The sequence below is a fragment of the Myotis lucifugus genome, unplaced genomic scaffold (genome assembly GCF_000147115.1).
Source record: "Myotis lucifugus unplaced genomic scaffold, Myoluc2.0 scaffold_131, whole genome shotgun sequence".
In the NCBI taxonomy this organism is placed as follows: domain Eukaryota; kingdom Metazoa; phylum Chordata; class Mammalia; order Chiroptera; family Vespertilionidae; genus Myotis; species Myotis lucifugus.
The window spans coordinates 615,018-629,112 of record NW_005871179.1 but is presented as its reverse complement, the minus strand read 5'-3'; the positions used below and the strand labels follow the sequence as shown (position 1 = coordinate 629,112).

The following is a 14,095-nucleotide window of genomic DNA, read 5'->3' as shown; positions in this document are numbered from 1 at the left end:
AAGACCTTGCAGGCCAAACTAAGCAAGGTGAACCACTGGAGAGCCTTGGAAAGATCTTAAGTTGGAGGAGTCTTATAGGAGTCCACTCTAGAGCAGTGTGGTGAATGGGAGGGAGGGAGCCAGAAGTTGGAAGGAACTGGACTTGGCGATTGGGTGCCATGAGGAGTGACTAGCAGGGCTAACCTCATACCCCAAAGGACGAGTGGAATGACGCAGTTTGTGGGTGAGGAGAAGATGAGCTCAGACTGGGACATGGGAAGTTTGAATTGAGTCACCTGGGCGGAGCTGTCCACTGGGCAGTTGGATATGCAGTGGGGGTGGGGGCAGAGACCCTGCTGGAGACAGAGGTTTGTAAGTCCAGGGTATGAGAGGGGCCTGAAGGCACAGAAAGGAGACCCCAGGAGGAAAGGGAGAGAGGAGGTCCAGGCCAGGGCAGGGAAGCATCAAGTCTAGGGAGAGCTGCCTGAACACTGGATAGTGGGGGCCGCCTAGAGGAGTCCAGGAACCGTCCCCTCCAGCCCGCTAGCTCGCACACACTCAGACCTGCACACCCACAGGTCCCGTCCCAAGTCCATGCGCTCCCCTGCAGGCTCACATCCCCTGCACACCCCTGCCCACCTCGACCGGACACTGGCAAAGGAGGGCGCACCCCACAGCCCTCTCTTGCTCTTTCCCTCTTTGGCGTCCACTCCTCCCAACAAGACCCTAGAGTTAATCCTCCCCCTCTTCCTACCCCTCCCCCAGATTAAGAGAGCGCCGCCCCCTTTTGTGCGTCCAGGGCCTGAGGCGAAAGCCCTGGAAGGCTGCCGGGCTTGCTAGCAGCTGAGGTGGAGAGGGCGGCAGGGGCGCGGGGGAGGAGACACAGAAGCGGGGAGGGATCCCGGCTGCAGCTGTCCCGCGAGGGCCCGGGACAAAGGGCCTGCTGGCGGCCGCCCTGAGCCGTTTTCATGCTTGTTGGGATTAAGCGCAGGAAACCTCGCTGGCAGCCGTGCGGATCAGCGGTTGGGGGCGCGCCGGCGCGTGGGGCGGGCTCGGTCCCGCCCGACCCACGCTTGGTGAGGGGACCCCCGGCCGGCGAGGCTCCGAGGAGACCGCCCCTTTGTCTGCGCTTTGGGGGGAGGGGGATGAGCCCCTCCCGGACGCCGAAGAACACCAGCTGAACGCCCGCCTCCAGCCCTCTCCTTCCCCAGACGCGGAAGCACGAGAGCTCCGCCCTTGCACCCCCTTACGGGGCAAGGTCACGGCCCGCAGCCCGAGCCTCTCGGACTGCCCCCCCTCTCATGGCCCGAGACCTCTTTCTCGCCGGGTGGGTGGGGGATGCAGGCCCTCGGGGACCTAGCCCCACCCGGCCCTGACCCCGTGCCCCCTCCCTCCCCGCTCCCGCCAGTCCCACAACCAGACACCTTTCTCCTCGAACCTACTGGTGATAAATGAGTGGAGCGACTAGAGGATCCACCGGTTCTCAGCTCTGAGCGGAGGGGTTTGAGGGGAGGAGCGGGGCGAGGATAAGGTTTGGCTGGAGCAGCCTTCAGGCCTGGAGAGGAGAAGCAGACACACTGATGGCTGTGCCATGCGCGGGCTGGGAGAGTCTCAGGGGGTTGCCGGGTGTGAAAACCGCCCCAGGCTGGTGCAGTCTTATTTCTGAGAGGGGTCGGGGAGAGCAGGGAGCAGGCATGCAGGTCTGTGTCCGGGAGTGTGCATCTGTGAGTGTGAGAGCTTGTGCATGCGTAGGAGTGGTGTCCCAGTGGCCTTGTGTTTGTGGGTGCCTGGTGGGTGTGGCTTTGAGGTCTGGTTCAGCCCCCAGAGCATCCCCATGTTATGCTCCTCTTCTCACCACCAGCATCCATTAAACTCATGGGTCTGGAACTCTAGGTGCTTTAGCAACACTTTTTAATATATAGCACAATTGCCAGGGGCATCTCCTACCTCTGATGACCTCCCACTCCTCGCTTAATCAAATAATAACATGTATGGACTATTTCCTCTGTGCCAGGCTCAGGTCTGAGCCCTTTACATATGTAAGCTCTCGCATAACCCATTTCGCAGTTGAGAAAATGAGGCACAGCTACTGCTAAATGGAGGATCCACGACTTCTGGGTTCAGTCGGCACTAGAAATCACCGTTCTCTGTTGCCTCAACTTCTACCCATTCTCCAGGCTCCTCTTCCTCCAAGAAGCCTTCCTTGATCAGGCGATCTCGCTCTCCTGTTCCTGTCACCTGTTCCTGCTGTGGTTAGGAGACACTAACACTAGATTGTGGATGAAGCTTGTAGGAAACAGGCTGGAAGACAAGTCATGGGCTGCCACCAGGAATCATTCAATCTACACAGAATGCTGATATTCCAGGGGAGCCCACCCACCGCAGTCTGAAGCTTCCTTATCCCCCTCTTTACTTCCTTCTCCAGTTGCCAGTTCACGCCCCGCACCCCAGGCTCTGACCATGCTTGATGGGACTGAACTATTTGGAGTCCCCGAAGAGAGTTTCCCATGGACCCAGCCCCTTCTCTCTCAAGAGGATCCAGCCCTGCACAACTTCCCGCCAATCCCTTCCCCTTTGGTCCTGTCCCTGGGGGTGTTCAGGCCCCTCCTGTGTGCCCTGCCCCTGTGGGTCTCTAGGTCTCAGCTTCAATCTCCTCCCTCAATCCTCCTACTAAATGAGACTCCTCGGGTAGCACTAGAACCCTGAGTTAGACGTCCCTGCTTCTGGTCATGAGATTTCATTCTGGTGGGAAGGAAAAGGTGGCTACCTGGCTAACCCCTCCTACTAAATAAATCTTCCCTACTCCCGCTCCCTGTCTGGGGGACTAAGAAATCCCCACCCAATGACTTTAAAATAAACTCCTAAATATATCAAGTCTCAGGCAAAGATCTGCACAGAGGGCTGGGAGCAGCTTACCAGCTTCCCCTCTTCAGAGCTCAGAATGGCCTGTGCACTAATGTTTTGGATGAAAGTCTCATCTATCAGTGCAGGCAAGACCTGCTCAAGGGCATGAGTGGGCTCTGCAGGACTTTGTATGGAGGTGCTCAATCGGTTTTAATGCATACAAAGCATTTTCAGGTCCATTTCCTCATTCAAGCCATACAGTTGTCACAGGTGGAGACAGTCTATAGAGTCCTGGACCAGGTCTGCCCGTGACAAAAAGCATAGCAGTACCTCGGCCCTTCCCACAAGCAGGCCCAATGGCCAGCGTACCTGATGGGAAACAGCAATTCTTGGCTGGGTTGGTTCATCCACTGGGGTCTCTGCTGACCTGGCTGTGGCTCTGACTCCCTGCTCTTGTTCAGCCCCTCCCCTCACCCACCATTACACCAGGGGCTGGGCCTGTCCTTAGACCAGCCGTGGGCAAACTATGGCCCGCGGGCTGGATCCGGCCCGTTTGAAATGAATAAAACTAAAAAAAAAAAAGACCGTACCCTTTTATGTAATGATGTTTACTTTGAATTTATATTAGTTCACACAAACACTTCATCCATGCTTTTGTTCCGGCCCTCCGGTCCAGTTTAAGAACCCATTGTGGCCCTCGAGTCAAAAAGTTTGCCCACCTCTGCCTTAGACTCTTAATGATCGGCAGGGGTCCTATATACCTACAATTCACCACACTGGTTCCTTGGTCTGGCCTTTATCTTTTTCTCAGCTCAGAAAGCTCTTTTATGGAAAGGAATAATAGGCAGCTTTATTTTTAAAAAGTTTTTTTTAAAAGATGCCTTTTATTTTAGATTCAAATTTCTTAAGGAAAATTTTGATTTTTTTTCCCTGTGGAAAAGTGAAATATGCATCCCAAAAGCATTATTTATAATTACAGTATATTCATGACTCTCATTAAGGTAGTTTACTATGTGCCGTGTACAGCTATCAGTATTTTTGCATATTATATATTAATTTAATCCTTGAGACAACCCTATGAGGTAGTTACAACCCTATATTTTCATTTTAAAATGAGGAAATTGAGGTACAGTACAGAGAAGTTAATTGACTTGCCCAAGGTCATAGAGACCGAGAACAATGGTGCTAACTTCCAAAGCCAGGGGTCTGGCCTCACAGTCTGTGCTCTTCACCGTTGGTTTTGCTCAGAAGAGGCTCCACACGTTTGGGAAAGGGGTCCTTCCTGAAAATCCCCCCTCTTGTGCTCTGAGGGCTTCATGTCTCATTGTTAGAAAACTCCATGGTTAAAGTTATTCAATTTTAGTATAGCTCTTTGCTAGAACAAGATCTCTTAATAAGTGGAATTTGTCAAAACTGGTTCAATACTGTTTCTGTATAAATATCAAATGTAGAGATAATAAGAATTATTAATATCTTGGGTCACTATTTCTGAGAAGTATACTTTCTGGGATTTAAAATATATATACCTTTCTCTAAAATGTTTCAATTATTTCCCTAGCCGACTTGGCTCAGTCGATAGAACGTCAGCCTGCAGACTGGGGCGTCCCAGGTTCGATTCCGGCCAAGGGCACATGCCTGGGTTGCGGGCTTGGTCCCCAGTAGGGGGCGTGCAGGAGGCAGCCAATCAATGATTCTCTCTCATCATAGATGTTCCCATCTCTCCTTCTCCCTTCCTCTCTGAAATCAATAAAGAAATATATTAAAAAAATAAAATAAATGTTTCAATTATTGTAAGTAGAATATAATTTTTATTTTGTAATTTAAAAATAATCAATACAGTATTTGATTGATTTAATCAATAAAATACACCTTCTATGGTAGGCATCCTCTAAGATGCCCTCTGATTCTCCCCCTTCCTGGTTCTTAGACCATTGCGTAACATCCTCCCTTTGAGAAACTTACCTCTAACCAACAGGATATGGCAACATGGAGGGGGATGAATTTCTATGATTCGGTTGCAGAAAACTGACTGCTGTCTTGCTAGTATTCTGACTTTCTTACTAGTAACTTGCATGCTTTGATGAACTAAGCTGCCATGTTAGAAGGGCCCACATGGCAAGGAACTGAAGGTGACCTTCAGCCAACAGTCCTTAAAGAACTGAATGCTCCATGCACCCTGGACTGACTCGGCCTTGACTGCAGCCTTGAGAGAGATTCCTGACCTACAGAAGTGGTGAGATGACAAATGTGTATTGCTTTAAGCCACTAAGTTTTAGGGTAATTTGTTATGCAGCAATAGGTAACTAATATACTTTCTTTATAAAAGTAATGGATTTTTGAGACATCAATAAATCATCATATAAGTTAATATAAAATAGAAGATCTAATATGATTGGCATCAACAAATATCTGAAGTCATGCACATGTATTGTAACCACATCTGTGTCAGAACCATCTAAGGACCCTCTGTCTTTTGCAGTCAGGCTGCCTTTCAGGGAAGCAGTGGCTCTAGAGCAGGGTTGAGAATATGAGTGTTTGTGTGTTTTGTGTGGGGGGTGTCTTTCACAATCAACACCCCCATTTTCAGGCCCAAAGGTGCTTTAGGACAAGGACAACCCAAATAGGCCAAGTGCCCCCTGTCAACCTGAGAAACCCCTTAGGAGAGACCTCTCTGTCCCACCATCAGACTGTCAACCGTTGCAGGCTGGATTCCTCCTCCCCAGTGTCTTCCCCCATCCTTACCCCCCAGCTCAGAACCCTGCTCACAAAGGGGCTCAGATGATGTGACAAAGAGGCCACCAGACGACACAAACTCAAGAATAGAATAGAAACACAAACTCAAGAAATGCATTTCTCTGCTCCAGTTTATTCATCTTGGTTCAGACTCAACATGCAAGAGCTAGACACAAGTCCCCAGGGGCACTGTCTCAGCCTCACTTCCCATTGCTTTCACCCACCCACCCACCTAGAGATAGAAAGAGCCCCCACATTTTACAGATAGGAAGACTGAGAGCCAGAGGTAGGATCACTGACCTCCATGCCACTGCTCACCCATTAGGATCTTGCAACCTCTTGGCTCCCAGAAGCAAAACCGAAAGCTTGACTACCTTAGCCTTTGGCTCTCTCCAGAATTCACCAGCTCTCCACCTCACAGAGCTTCTGCTGGAGCCTGTCAACTCCCATTTACAGGGCCATTCAGTGAAGAAAGGGGGTATGATTTAGCATCCTAAGAGTTTACAGGGGTAGGGCTGACCCTGCCCCCTGCCCACTCTTGAAAGAACTGTGGCTCCTCCTGGCACAGGCAGTCTGATTTCAGGGAAAAGAACCAAACTAATTCAACATCCAGTGCTGCTAAATCCAGAGAGGCACAGCAAGTAGAGGCACAAAGACAGAAGCAAGATTTTACCCAACAGCCTGGGAACACCTTGTCCATTCCTTGCAAACTTATTAGCACACATTTCTTTTCATCAGAAGCTTAAATCAATATGGTCTGTAACAGCTCCTTTGCAGTGGAGAGGAGCTGGTTTGTGGTTTGTTTGGAACTGGCATTTAAGAATTCCCCAACTCCTATTTTTCACAGGGTTCTACCATGATCATCTCCACATCCCCATCTCCCACATGCTGGGAGGCAGAGTTCAAGAGAGACAGTCCCTATCTTCTTCTCTGATGCCACCCCCATTCCTGCCATGGTGTCAATCACCACCCCCAGCTCCCCTGCCTGATACTAATTCTCTACCAACTGCTCTGGCAAAATTGCAGCCAAAAAGCCTTGACAGGCCAAAGTGGCTACCATCTACAGCAAATCCATGGTCAGGGACAACAGCCTTAGCAGAGCAAAATCTAGGAAGAGTGAGGGGAAGGTGAAGGAGGGGTGGCCTGGGAAACCCCAAGAGACCCTCTTTCCAGGGAGCAGTGGGGCCCTGTGGAGAAAAAAAGCTACAGCAGGTCATGGGTAACATAGGGTGTGGATGGATGCCCCCCATGTGCAATTGAATATATATTTGCACACCCTTGCTCAGGAGTCTGCCTGCAAATACATGTTCCTAATATACACTTCCCAGGCCTCACCAGCACACATGCACCCCTATTTATAGGCCTACACAGACAAGAGCTCACTCATATACACCCACCACAAGCCTCAACATTCAAATCTACTCATTGGCACACACTTCTTTTGTATGTACAGTTGACCCATGAGCAATGAAGGTTTTAGGAGTGTCGATCCCTGAAACAGTCGAAAATCCATGTAGAACTTTTGACTCTCCAAAAACTTAACTACTAATAGTCTGCTGCTGACCGGAAGCCTTATGGATAACATAAATAGTCGATTAACACCTATTTTGTATGTTATATGAGTTATACACTGTATTCTTACAATAAAGTAAACTAACCAAAATGTTATTACTTTCTTACATACATACCATACATACATAGATGGACACACTCACACAGGCCTGCACATAATTTAGGCTGTGTATATATACAGCACACATAAGCTGATGCCTGGCACATGTTAGCACATACATACTCACTTATGCTTACCTGCACTCATACCAGCTAATCATATACTTGTACACAATCTCACACATGCCTGCAAATATATACATATACCCAGAGAGGCACACTCTTAATCCTGGTCCTAGGGCCTGGACGGTGCTGCCTTATGTTGGAGACAGCGGATAAGCTCCTTTCGGTTGTCTAGGATGGTGTCGAAGCTCTCCTGAAGGCGGGCCTGCTGGTCAACCAACTGATGCTGCAGGCCTCGGATCCACTGGAGCAGGGCCAGGCGGCGGTACATCACCAAGTGCATGTGGTGCTTCTCCTTCTCCTGCTCTTTGTAGCGCTCTTGAGCCTGCAGCTTCTGCACAGCCTGGGCCACCGAGGGCAGAAGGGGATCTGAAGGCCCAGGGCCGTGAGGGGTCCCACAGGAAGGCTCAGGGCTGCTACTAAGGCTGTCAATGCTTAGGGAGCTGCTGGCATAGCCATTGTCCTCCAGAGGGGAGCAGATTGTGCTGGTATCACTTATTTTCTCAGGCTCAGCTCTGGGGATCTCTGCTCCCTCTGGTGGGCTGCGGAGCTCCCCCTCAGGGAGTCCAGGGTCCTGGAAGGCCTGGTTGTCAGAGGGCAACTCGGAGGAGCTCCTCATCAGGATGGGCTCCACTTGGTCTGGCATCCCATGCCAATTCTCATTGGGGTCCTTGGCACTCGCCATGAAGTTGGAGTTGCTGTCTGGATGAAACTCAGGCTGACATACTCCAGGAGGTGGGCCCCCCAGCAACTGGCCCCCCTCAGCTACCCCTGGCTGGATGGCGAACATCTGGTCTGTAGAGGGGAAGCAGAAGAATGAGTCAGAGCAGGACAGGGTGGGTGTCCTGACAGAGTGGAGGCAATCAGCAAGCGAGCCTGGCTGCTCCTCCTCCAGTCCTTTTCCCTGTACTCTGGTAACACCTCCCTTCCTGGTTTTCCTCCTCCCTTTCTGTCTGCTGCTTCTCAGTCTCCTGCACAGCTTTACCCTCAGCCCTCTGAGGCAGGGTGTCTTCTCATTCTATGCGCTTCTCCCCAGATGACCTCATCCTCTGCTGTAGCTTCAAGGAGCATCATGTGTTGGTGACTCAGATCTGCCTCCAGCTCAGATCCAACTGCTTTCCAACCCTGCAACCAACCACAGGCTCCTCAAATTCTACGTGTCCAAACAGCTCTTCCTCTTCAGTGACCTCGGCAAACTGGCCCCACTCTCCATCCGGCTCTCTAGTCAGACACTTGAGAGCATCCTGGACCCCTCACTCTGCTTCCTTCCCCATCTCATTGGCCAAGAAATTCTGAGAAAAACACCAAACCCTCTGTGTGTGTATGTACATGCATCTCTCCTCACTTTCACTCGGTTTAGGCCATTTCTTACCTGGACTACTGACTGCCACAGCCTTTTCGCTGATCTCTCTGCCTCCAGTTACAAATGTAAATTTGATTCATCACAGCTCCCTAAACTCCTGCTAAACCTCTACATGGCCTACAAGGCTGTGCTTCATCTGGCTCCTGCTCATCCCTCCAGACTTGCTTCTTGCCACTCTGCCCCTCCTGCCACACCAAACTGCTCAGAGATCTCAGAAATGCCCCATTATTCTCCTCCCGCAATCCCCGTGGCCTACGGTACCCTTCCTCTCCCCTCCCCTCTAAGGTCCTTCCTTCTCCACCCACAAATTGCTTTTTATACTTCAAAACTCAGCTCTGCCCTAACCAGTTTGGCTCAGTGGAGAGCGTCGGCCTGCGGACTGAAAGGTCCCAGGTTCGATTCCGGTCAAGGGCATGTACCTTGGTTGTGGGCACATCCCCAGTAGGAGATGTGCAGGAGGCAGCTGATCAATGTTTCTCTCTCATCGATGTTTCTAACTCTCTACCCCTCTCCCTTTCTCTCTGTAAAAAATCAAAATATATTAAAACACAAACAAAACTCAGCTCTAATATTCCTCCCTCTTCTCTGAAGCCACCCTGATGTTCTCCCCACTGCCCCAATATACACAAACACACACAGTTAACTGCCTTCCTCTGGGTCCCACTGCCCTGGGTACACACTGTCTAATTCATATTTGTTTCTTGTCCCCAACACATAATGGATGATCAGTAAATGTCTATTCACTTTTTTAAAACTCTCTTGTAAAAGCAGTTTACAAATCCGGCTCCCGGACTAGATGGGAACTTCTCTGTATATCCTCCATCATATTCCCAGGAGCCAGCATGGAGCTTGGCACTAGCAGGTGTCAGTCCATACTTGCTGGGTGAGTGAATGGGGGAGGGGTGGGCTGCAGTGGGCTATCTATGCTCAGGAAGAGCAGCAGGAGGCTCCTGCCGGCTGCCCACGGCTGGCCCCGCTGGGTCTAGTTCCTTCCTCTGCCCAAGGAGGACCCCACCTCCCTATGGACAAGCCTCTCGGACTTTGCCTCCGTCCTCCATACCTACTATCCTGTGTCCCTGCCCCTAACTTGCTCCATCTTGATGCCCTGGAGGGAGGACATACAATACTATTCTTCCCTCCTCAATAACCCCCTTCTACCAAAATTAGGGTTTCAATTGACAAGAGGTTTCTACTGCCCACTATCACTAGAATTAGAACATTCGGGTATCAGTAAGAGTGAGACATAAGGTAAGTGACAGGGACCCTCCCCACATCCAGTAGTGGGGAGAAGTCTTGGGGTGGGGGTGGGGGTGGGACTGGGGGTGGGGGATGGTGTAGGGACAGATCCTTTCTAACCTTCAAACTCCCCGCTAAGCGAGGCGCCTGTAGATCTTCCCCACCCAAACGTTTCCTTTTTCCTAAACTTGGGCGGGGCCGTGAAGGAAGCTGGGATGTGTTGGTTGGTGGTGTTATGAATCGCGGGGGGGTCTCAGAGACGGTAAAACGGGAACCCAGACACCCCAGGATCGGGTTTCTCTCTCTAATCCGCAATTTGCCGGGGTTTGGGTGGGTGGTGGGGAGGTCGCTCTGTGAGGATGGGGGCGATCGGCCTCCCTCCCTGCCTAGCCTTGCGGGAAAGGGAGACTCCCCAAGACAGAGAGTAGATACCATCCTTCCCTAATTGCCCCATAGGAGGCAGCTGAGCGTAGGCTGCGACTTCCCTCCTGGCCCCCCAACCCCTGCGGCTGAGCCCCAACCCTCCCCCAGGGGTCCCCGACTCACGGCCTGGAGGCGCCCGCCCCAGCACCGCCAGCTCTGGTTCCACTGGCCCCGCGGCGGGAATCGCCCCTCCGGGCTCGGGGTCCCTTGGCCTGGGCGTCCACGCGGGTCGGACGTGGGGTGCAGGGTTCCTGGGCTGCGCTCCCAGCTCCAGGCGTGGACTGCGGAGCCCGGCGGCGTCAGCGCGTGGGGCGGGGCGGCCTGGCCCACGTGGGCCGGTTCGGTTTCCCGCGGAGAAGCGCAGCCCCTGGACCGCCTCCCCGCCTGCGCCTTCTGCAGCCTTGGCCGAGGCCTGGCAGGTCCGGTGTTAGTTCCTAACTGCCCTCACTGGGCGCCTCTCTGCAGAGAGAGTGACATTCTCAACATGAAAATCTGGGCATGCCACCACCCTCCTGCCTAGAACCCCCTGATGGCTTCCCCATTGCGGGGTAAATCCTTCAGGCAGCATCCTCCGGGCTCTGAGCATCCGACCCGTCTCTCCCGCGTCAGCCTTTGAGCTCCATCTCTGCAATCGGGCCTGAGGCTCCGTCCTGCCTGCCCTGCGGCTGCTGCACACACTGTTCCTTCTGCTGAACATCCCCTTCCCCCTCTCATATTTTAGACCTCTTCTCAGATCAGCCTTCTCTGATACTGTCCCTGAGCACTTTGTTCCTTTTCTTCACAGCAGCTATCACCGTTGGAAATTATGTATTCATTTTGTGCTTATTTAACGAAAGGTACGGTTTTAAGAGCAGAAAGAAAACCTGCTCTGGGACAGGCATGGGGCTGCTGCCGGCCGGTGCCAGTGCAGTGAGCTCTCCTGTTTCTATTTACTGAAGCCTGACGCCCTCACTCCCTTCCTCCTTGGGGGAAACGGGTAGGGTTTGGTGGTTCAGTTTGCAATCAAAGAGAACAGAGGAATTTCTGGCTTCAAGCGTAAAACCAAAAAGCACTGGCTGGTGTGAAGTAAGTTAAGGCTTCTTAAAATAAGTTCCCCGGAAAGAAGACTGGGACAAATTTAGCCTTCAGGGCACATGAGCTTCCAGGGGGGGTCCCTTCCACACCCCCATTTTATTGAACAAGCTATGCAATTGGCTACCCCTTCCTCATGTACCCCCACCCCCGTTCACCCCATTTCAAAACTAAACTAATATGGATTCATTGTTGAATAATACAGTTAAAATATCTTGTCCCATCTCTCTCTCCTAATTTTTTGGGAGGTAACCAAAATTCTTAGTGGCCCTGTTTCCACAAGGCTATTAAAAATATAACAAATAAATAAGTAAAATACTTTGTCTTGCCTGGCCTGAGTGGCTCAATGGTTGAGTGTCCACCTATGAACCAGGAGGTCACGGTTTGATTACCTGTCAGAGCACCTGCCCGGGTTGCCGGCTCCATCCCCAGTGTGGGGCATGCAGGAGGCAGCCAATCAATGATTCTCTCTCATCATTGATGTTTCTATCTCTCACTCCCTCTCCCTTCCTCTCTGAAATCAATAAAAATATAATTTAACAAATAAATAAAATACCTTGTCTTTCCTTCATCCCTTTCTATTGCTTTTTTTTTTTTTATGAGAAAGAATTCAACTCTGTGATCTCTGCTGGGACATCCTCTTCCAGTTTCAACTTGATTCCAACTCACCATTCTGCTACCTCAAGATTAAATGCAAATTAAATCACACCAACCAATCCTATATACAAAAATAAGGGAGACGGAAGAGGGAAGAAAAACCATTTTATGTTTATGACATTTCCTATTTTTTTTAAAAAATATATTTTATTGATTTTTAACAGAGAGGAAGGGAGAGAGATAGAGAGTTAGAAACATCAATGAGAGAGAAACATCGATCAGCTGCCTCCTGCACATCTCCTACTGGGGATATGCCCACAACCAAGGTACATGCCCTTGACCGGAATCGAACCCGGGACCTTTCAGTCCGCAGGCCGATGCTCTATCCACTGAGCCAAACCGGTTTCGGCACATTTCCTATTTTTAAGAGGAAAAAGGAAATAAAAAGGAGAAGGCAAAAGTAACTCAAACTTTGGATACTCCCCCAGCTTAGAACATGCAGGTGGAGACTTCAGGTCTGAACTGAGTTTCCCTTTTCCTTTACCCACTGCAAGTTCCCCTTGCCTTTAGCCACAGAGTTTTCTTCCTTGTGAGGTGACCCAAATCTTCACTCCTAAAGGCTCTGGGCTTCGATGGTCGGGATCATGCAGCTCTCCCCAAGCCATACAGCCAGTAACCTGATTGTTTGGTGGGCTCAGAACAGCTCCTCCCCACTTCTCCTTCAGCTCTGTCTCTCCCAGCCCTAACCACTGGGTTAAACAGCAGCTTGATGAGTCCCAGGATAGGACTGCCCCCTCCAGGTGAGTCAGTCCGTCTTTCTCTGGGACTTGCTGACATAAAATGAAAGGGAGACAAAGCAGGGAAGATGTGAGCCTAGGGCTGCAGCAATCACATTTCCTGGCAAGTAGAAGTCAGTGTGTAATAGGAGAAAATGATGCTGACACCCAGAAGCAGAGACAAAAGACTGTCCTGGTGATGATCCAGTCCGTTTCCTGAGGCCTTTGTATACCTTCCAATAAGGCCCTTATTTCGCCAAGCCTAACTTGAGTGGGATTTCTTTCGCTCACAATCAAAAGAACCATGATTACTAGAACATCTCTGGGTCCCACTCATGCACCTCTCGGTCCTCATTAAATAGTAGCAACTCTATTTCCCATGGTGACCATCATCAGTCCAACCTACATGGTGACCTCCTTTCTTCTATTTCTCTAGTATTATGAGGAGCTTGGAATGAAACCTTTGTGTTCCCTGGTTAGAAACATTCCTCCCAAGATGCTAAAGCCTCCTGACCATGCAGAACCTAGAATGTCAGAGACAGGAAGTAACTCTTTGAGAAAGTCATTAGGTACAATCACATAAGGCACCACACCTACTTCTACCCCTTCATATGTGTTCTGGCTACAAAAGACAACAAATTCTAGATTGACTGTTGAGTTAGAGTCTATATTGCATGTGGCAGAGCCAGGCTTTGAAGGATGAATAGAAGCTCACCGAGAGAAAGTAGGAGAAGGCCAAGGAGACCATCTGTGGTATGTGTGTTGAGTGTGTTGAGAGAACACAGGGAAGGCCAGTGTGACTGGTACATGTCGGGCAATAGAGGTAGGAGATGAAGCTGGAGGATAAAGGGGGCTAAGAGATGAAAGGTCTTGACCGCTATCCCTTGGAGCTGGGGCTTCTTCCTGGGGGCAGCAGGGAAGTAACAGGGAGCCCCCAGAGGTTCCTCATCAGAACAAAGCCCAGGCTCCCAGTGCTGGGGTACCAGCCACCTGCTTTATTTTCTCCCTGAGCTCATATCATCTGTCAACCTCCTCACATGGCTTTGGGAACGTAGGCAGATCAAACCATTTTAACCTTTTTAGGTTAAATAAAGATACTATGCCTTGAACGTTATTAAATAACGTTATAATACGAACATTGTTAGTTGGGATCCCAAGACCAGGCACACAGCCTTGGAGAACCTTTGATGTATCAGAGAGCCCTGAAGGCATATTAGAAGGAAAATCATTCCCCAGAATTAGCTCATCTCTGGAAAGAAAGGCCTACAAAGCTGGTGAC

General features: G+C 50.5%; 1 protein-coding gene across 1 annotated transcript; it reads right to left on the bottom strand.

Annotated features, from left to right (window-relative positions):
* Positions 1–5,669: 5,669 nt before the first annotated feature.
* CUNH1orf216 (chromosome unknown C1orf216 homolog) lies at positions 5,670–10,670 on the bottom strand. Its single transcript, XM_006094169.3, has 2 exons — positions 10,496–10,670; positions 5,670–8,145 (listed from the first exon to the last, which is right to left on the bottom strand). Exon 2 carries the CDS (start codon positions 8,138–8,140, stop codon positions 7,463–7,465), a length of 678 nt encoding a protein of 225 aa, XP_006094231.1. The 5' UTR covers positions 8,141–8,145; positions 10,496–10,670; the 3' UTR covers positions 5,670–7,462.
* Positions 10,671–14,095: the final 3,425 nt, after the last annotated feature.

Coding starts and splice junctions, on each gene's coding strand:
- CUNH1orf216 (XM_006094169.3), bottom strand. CDS start 8,140: ATGTTCGCCATCCAGCCAGGGGTAGCTGAGGGGGGCCAGTTGCTGGGG.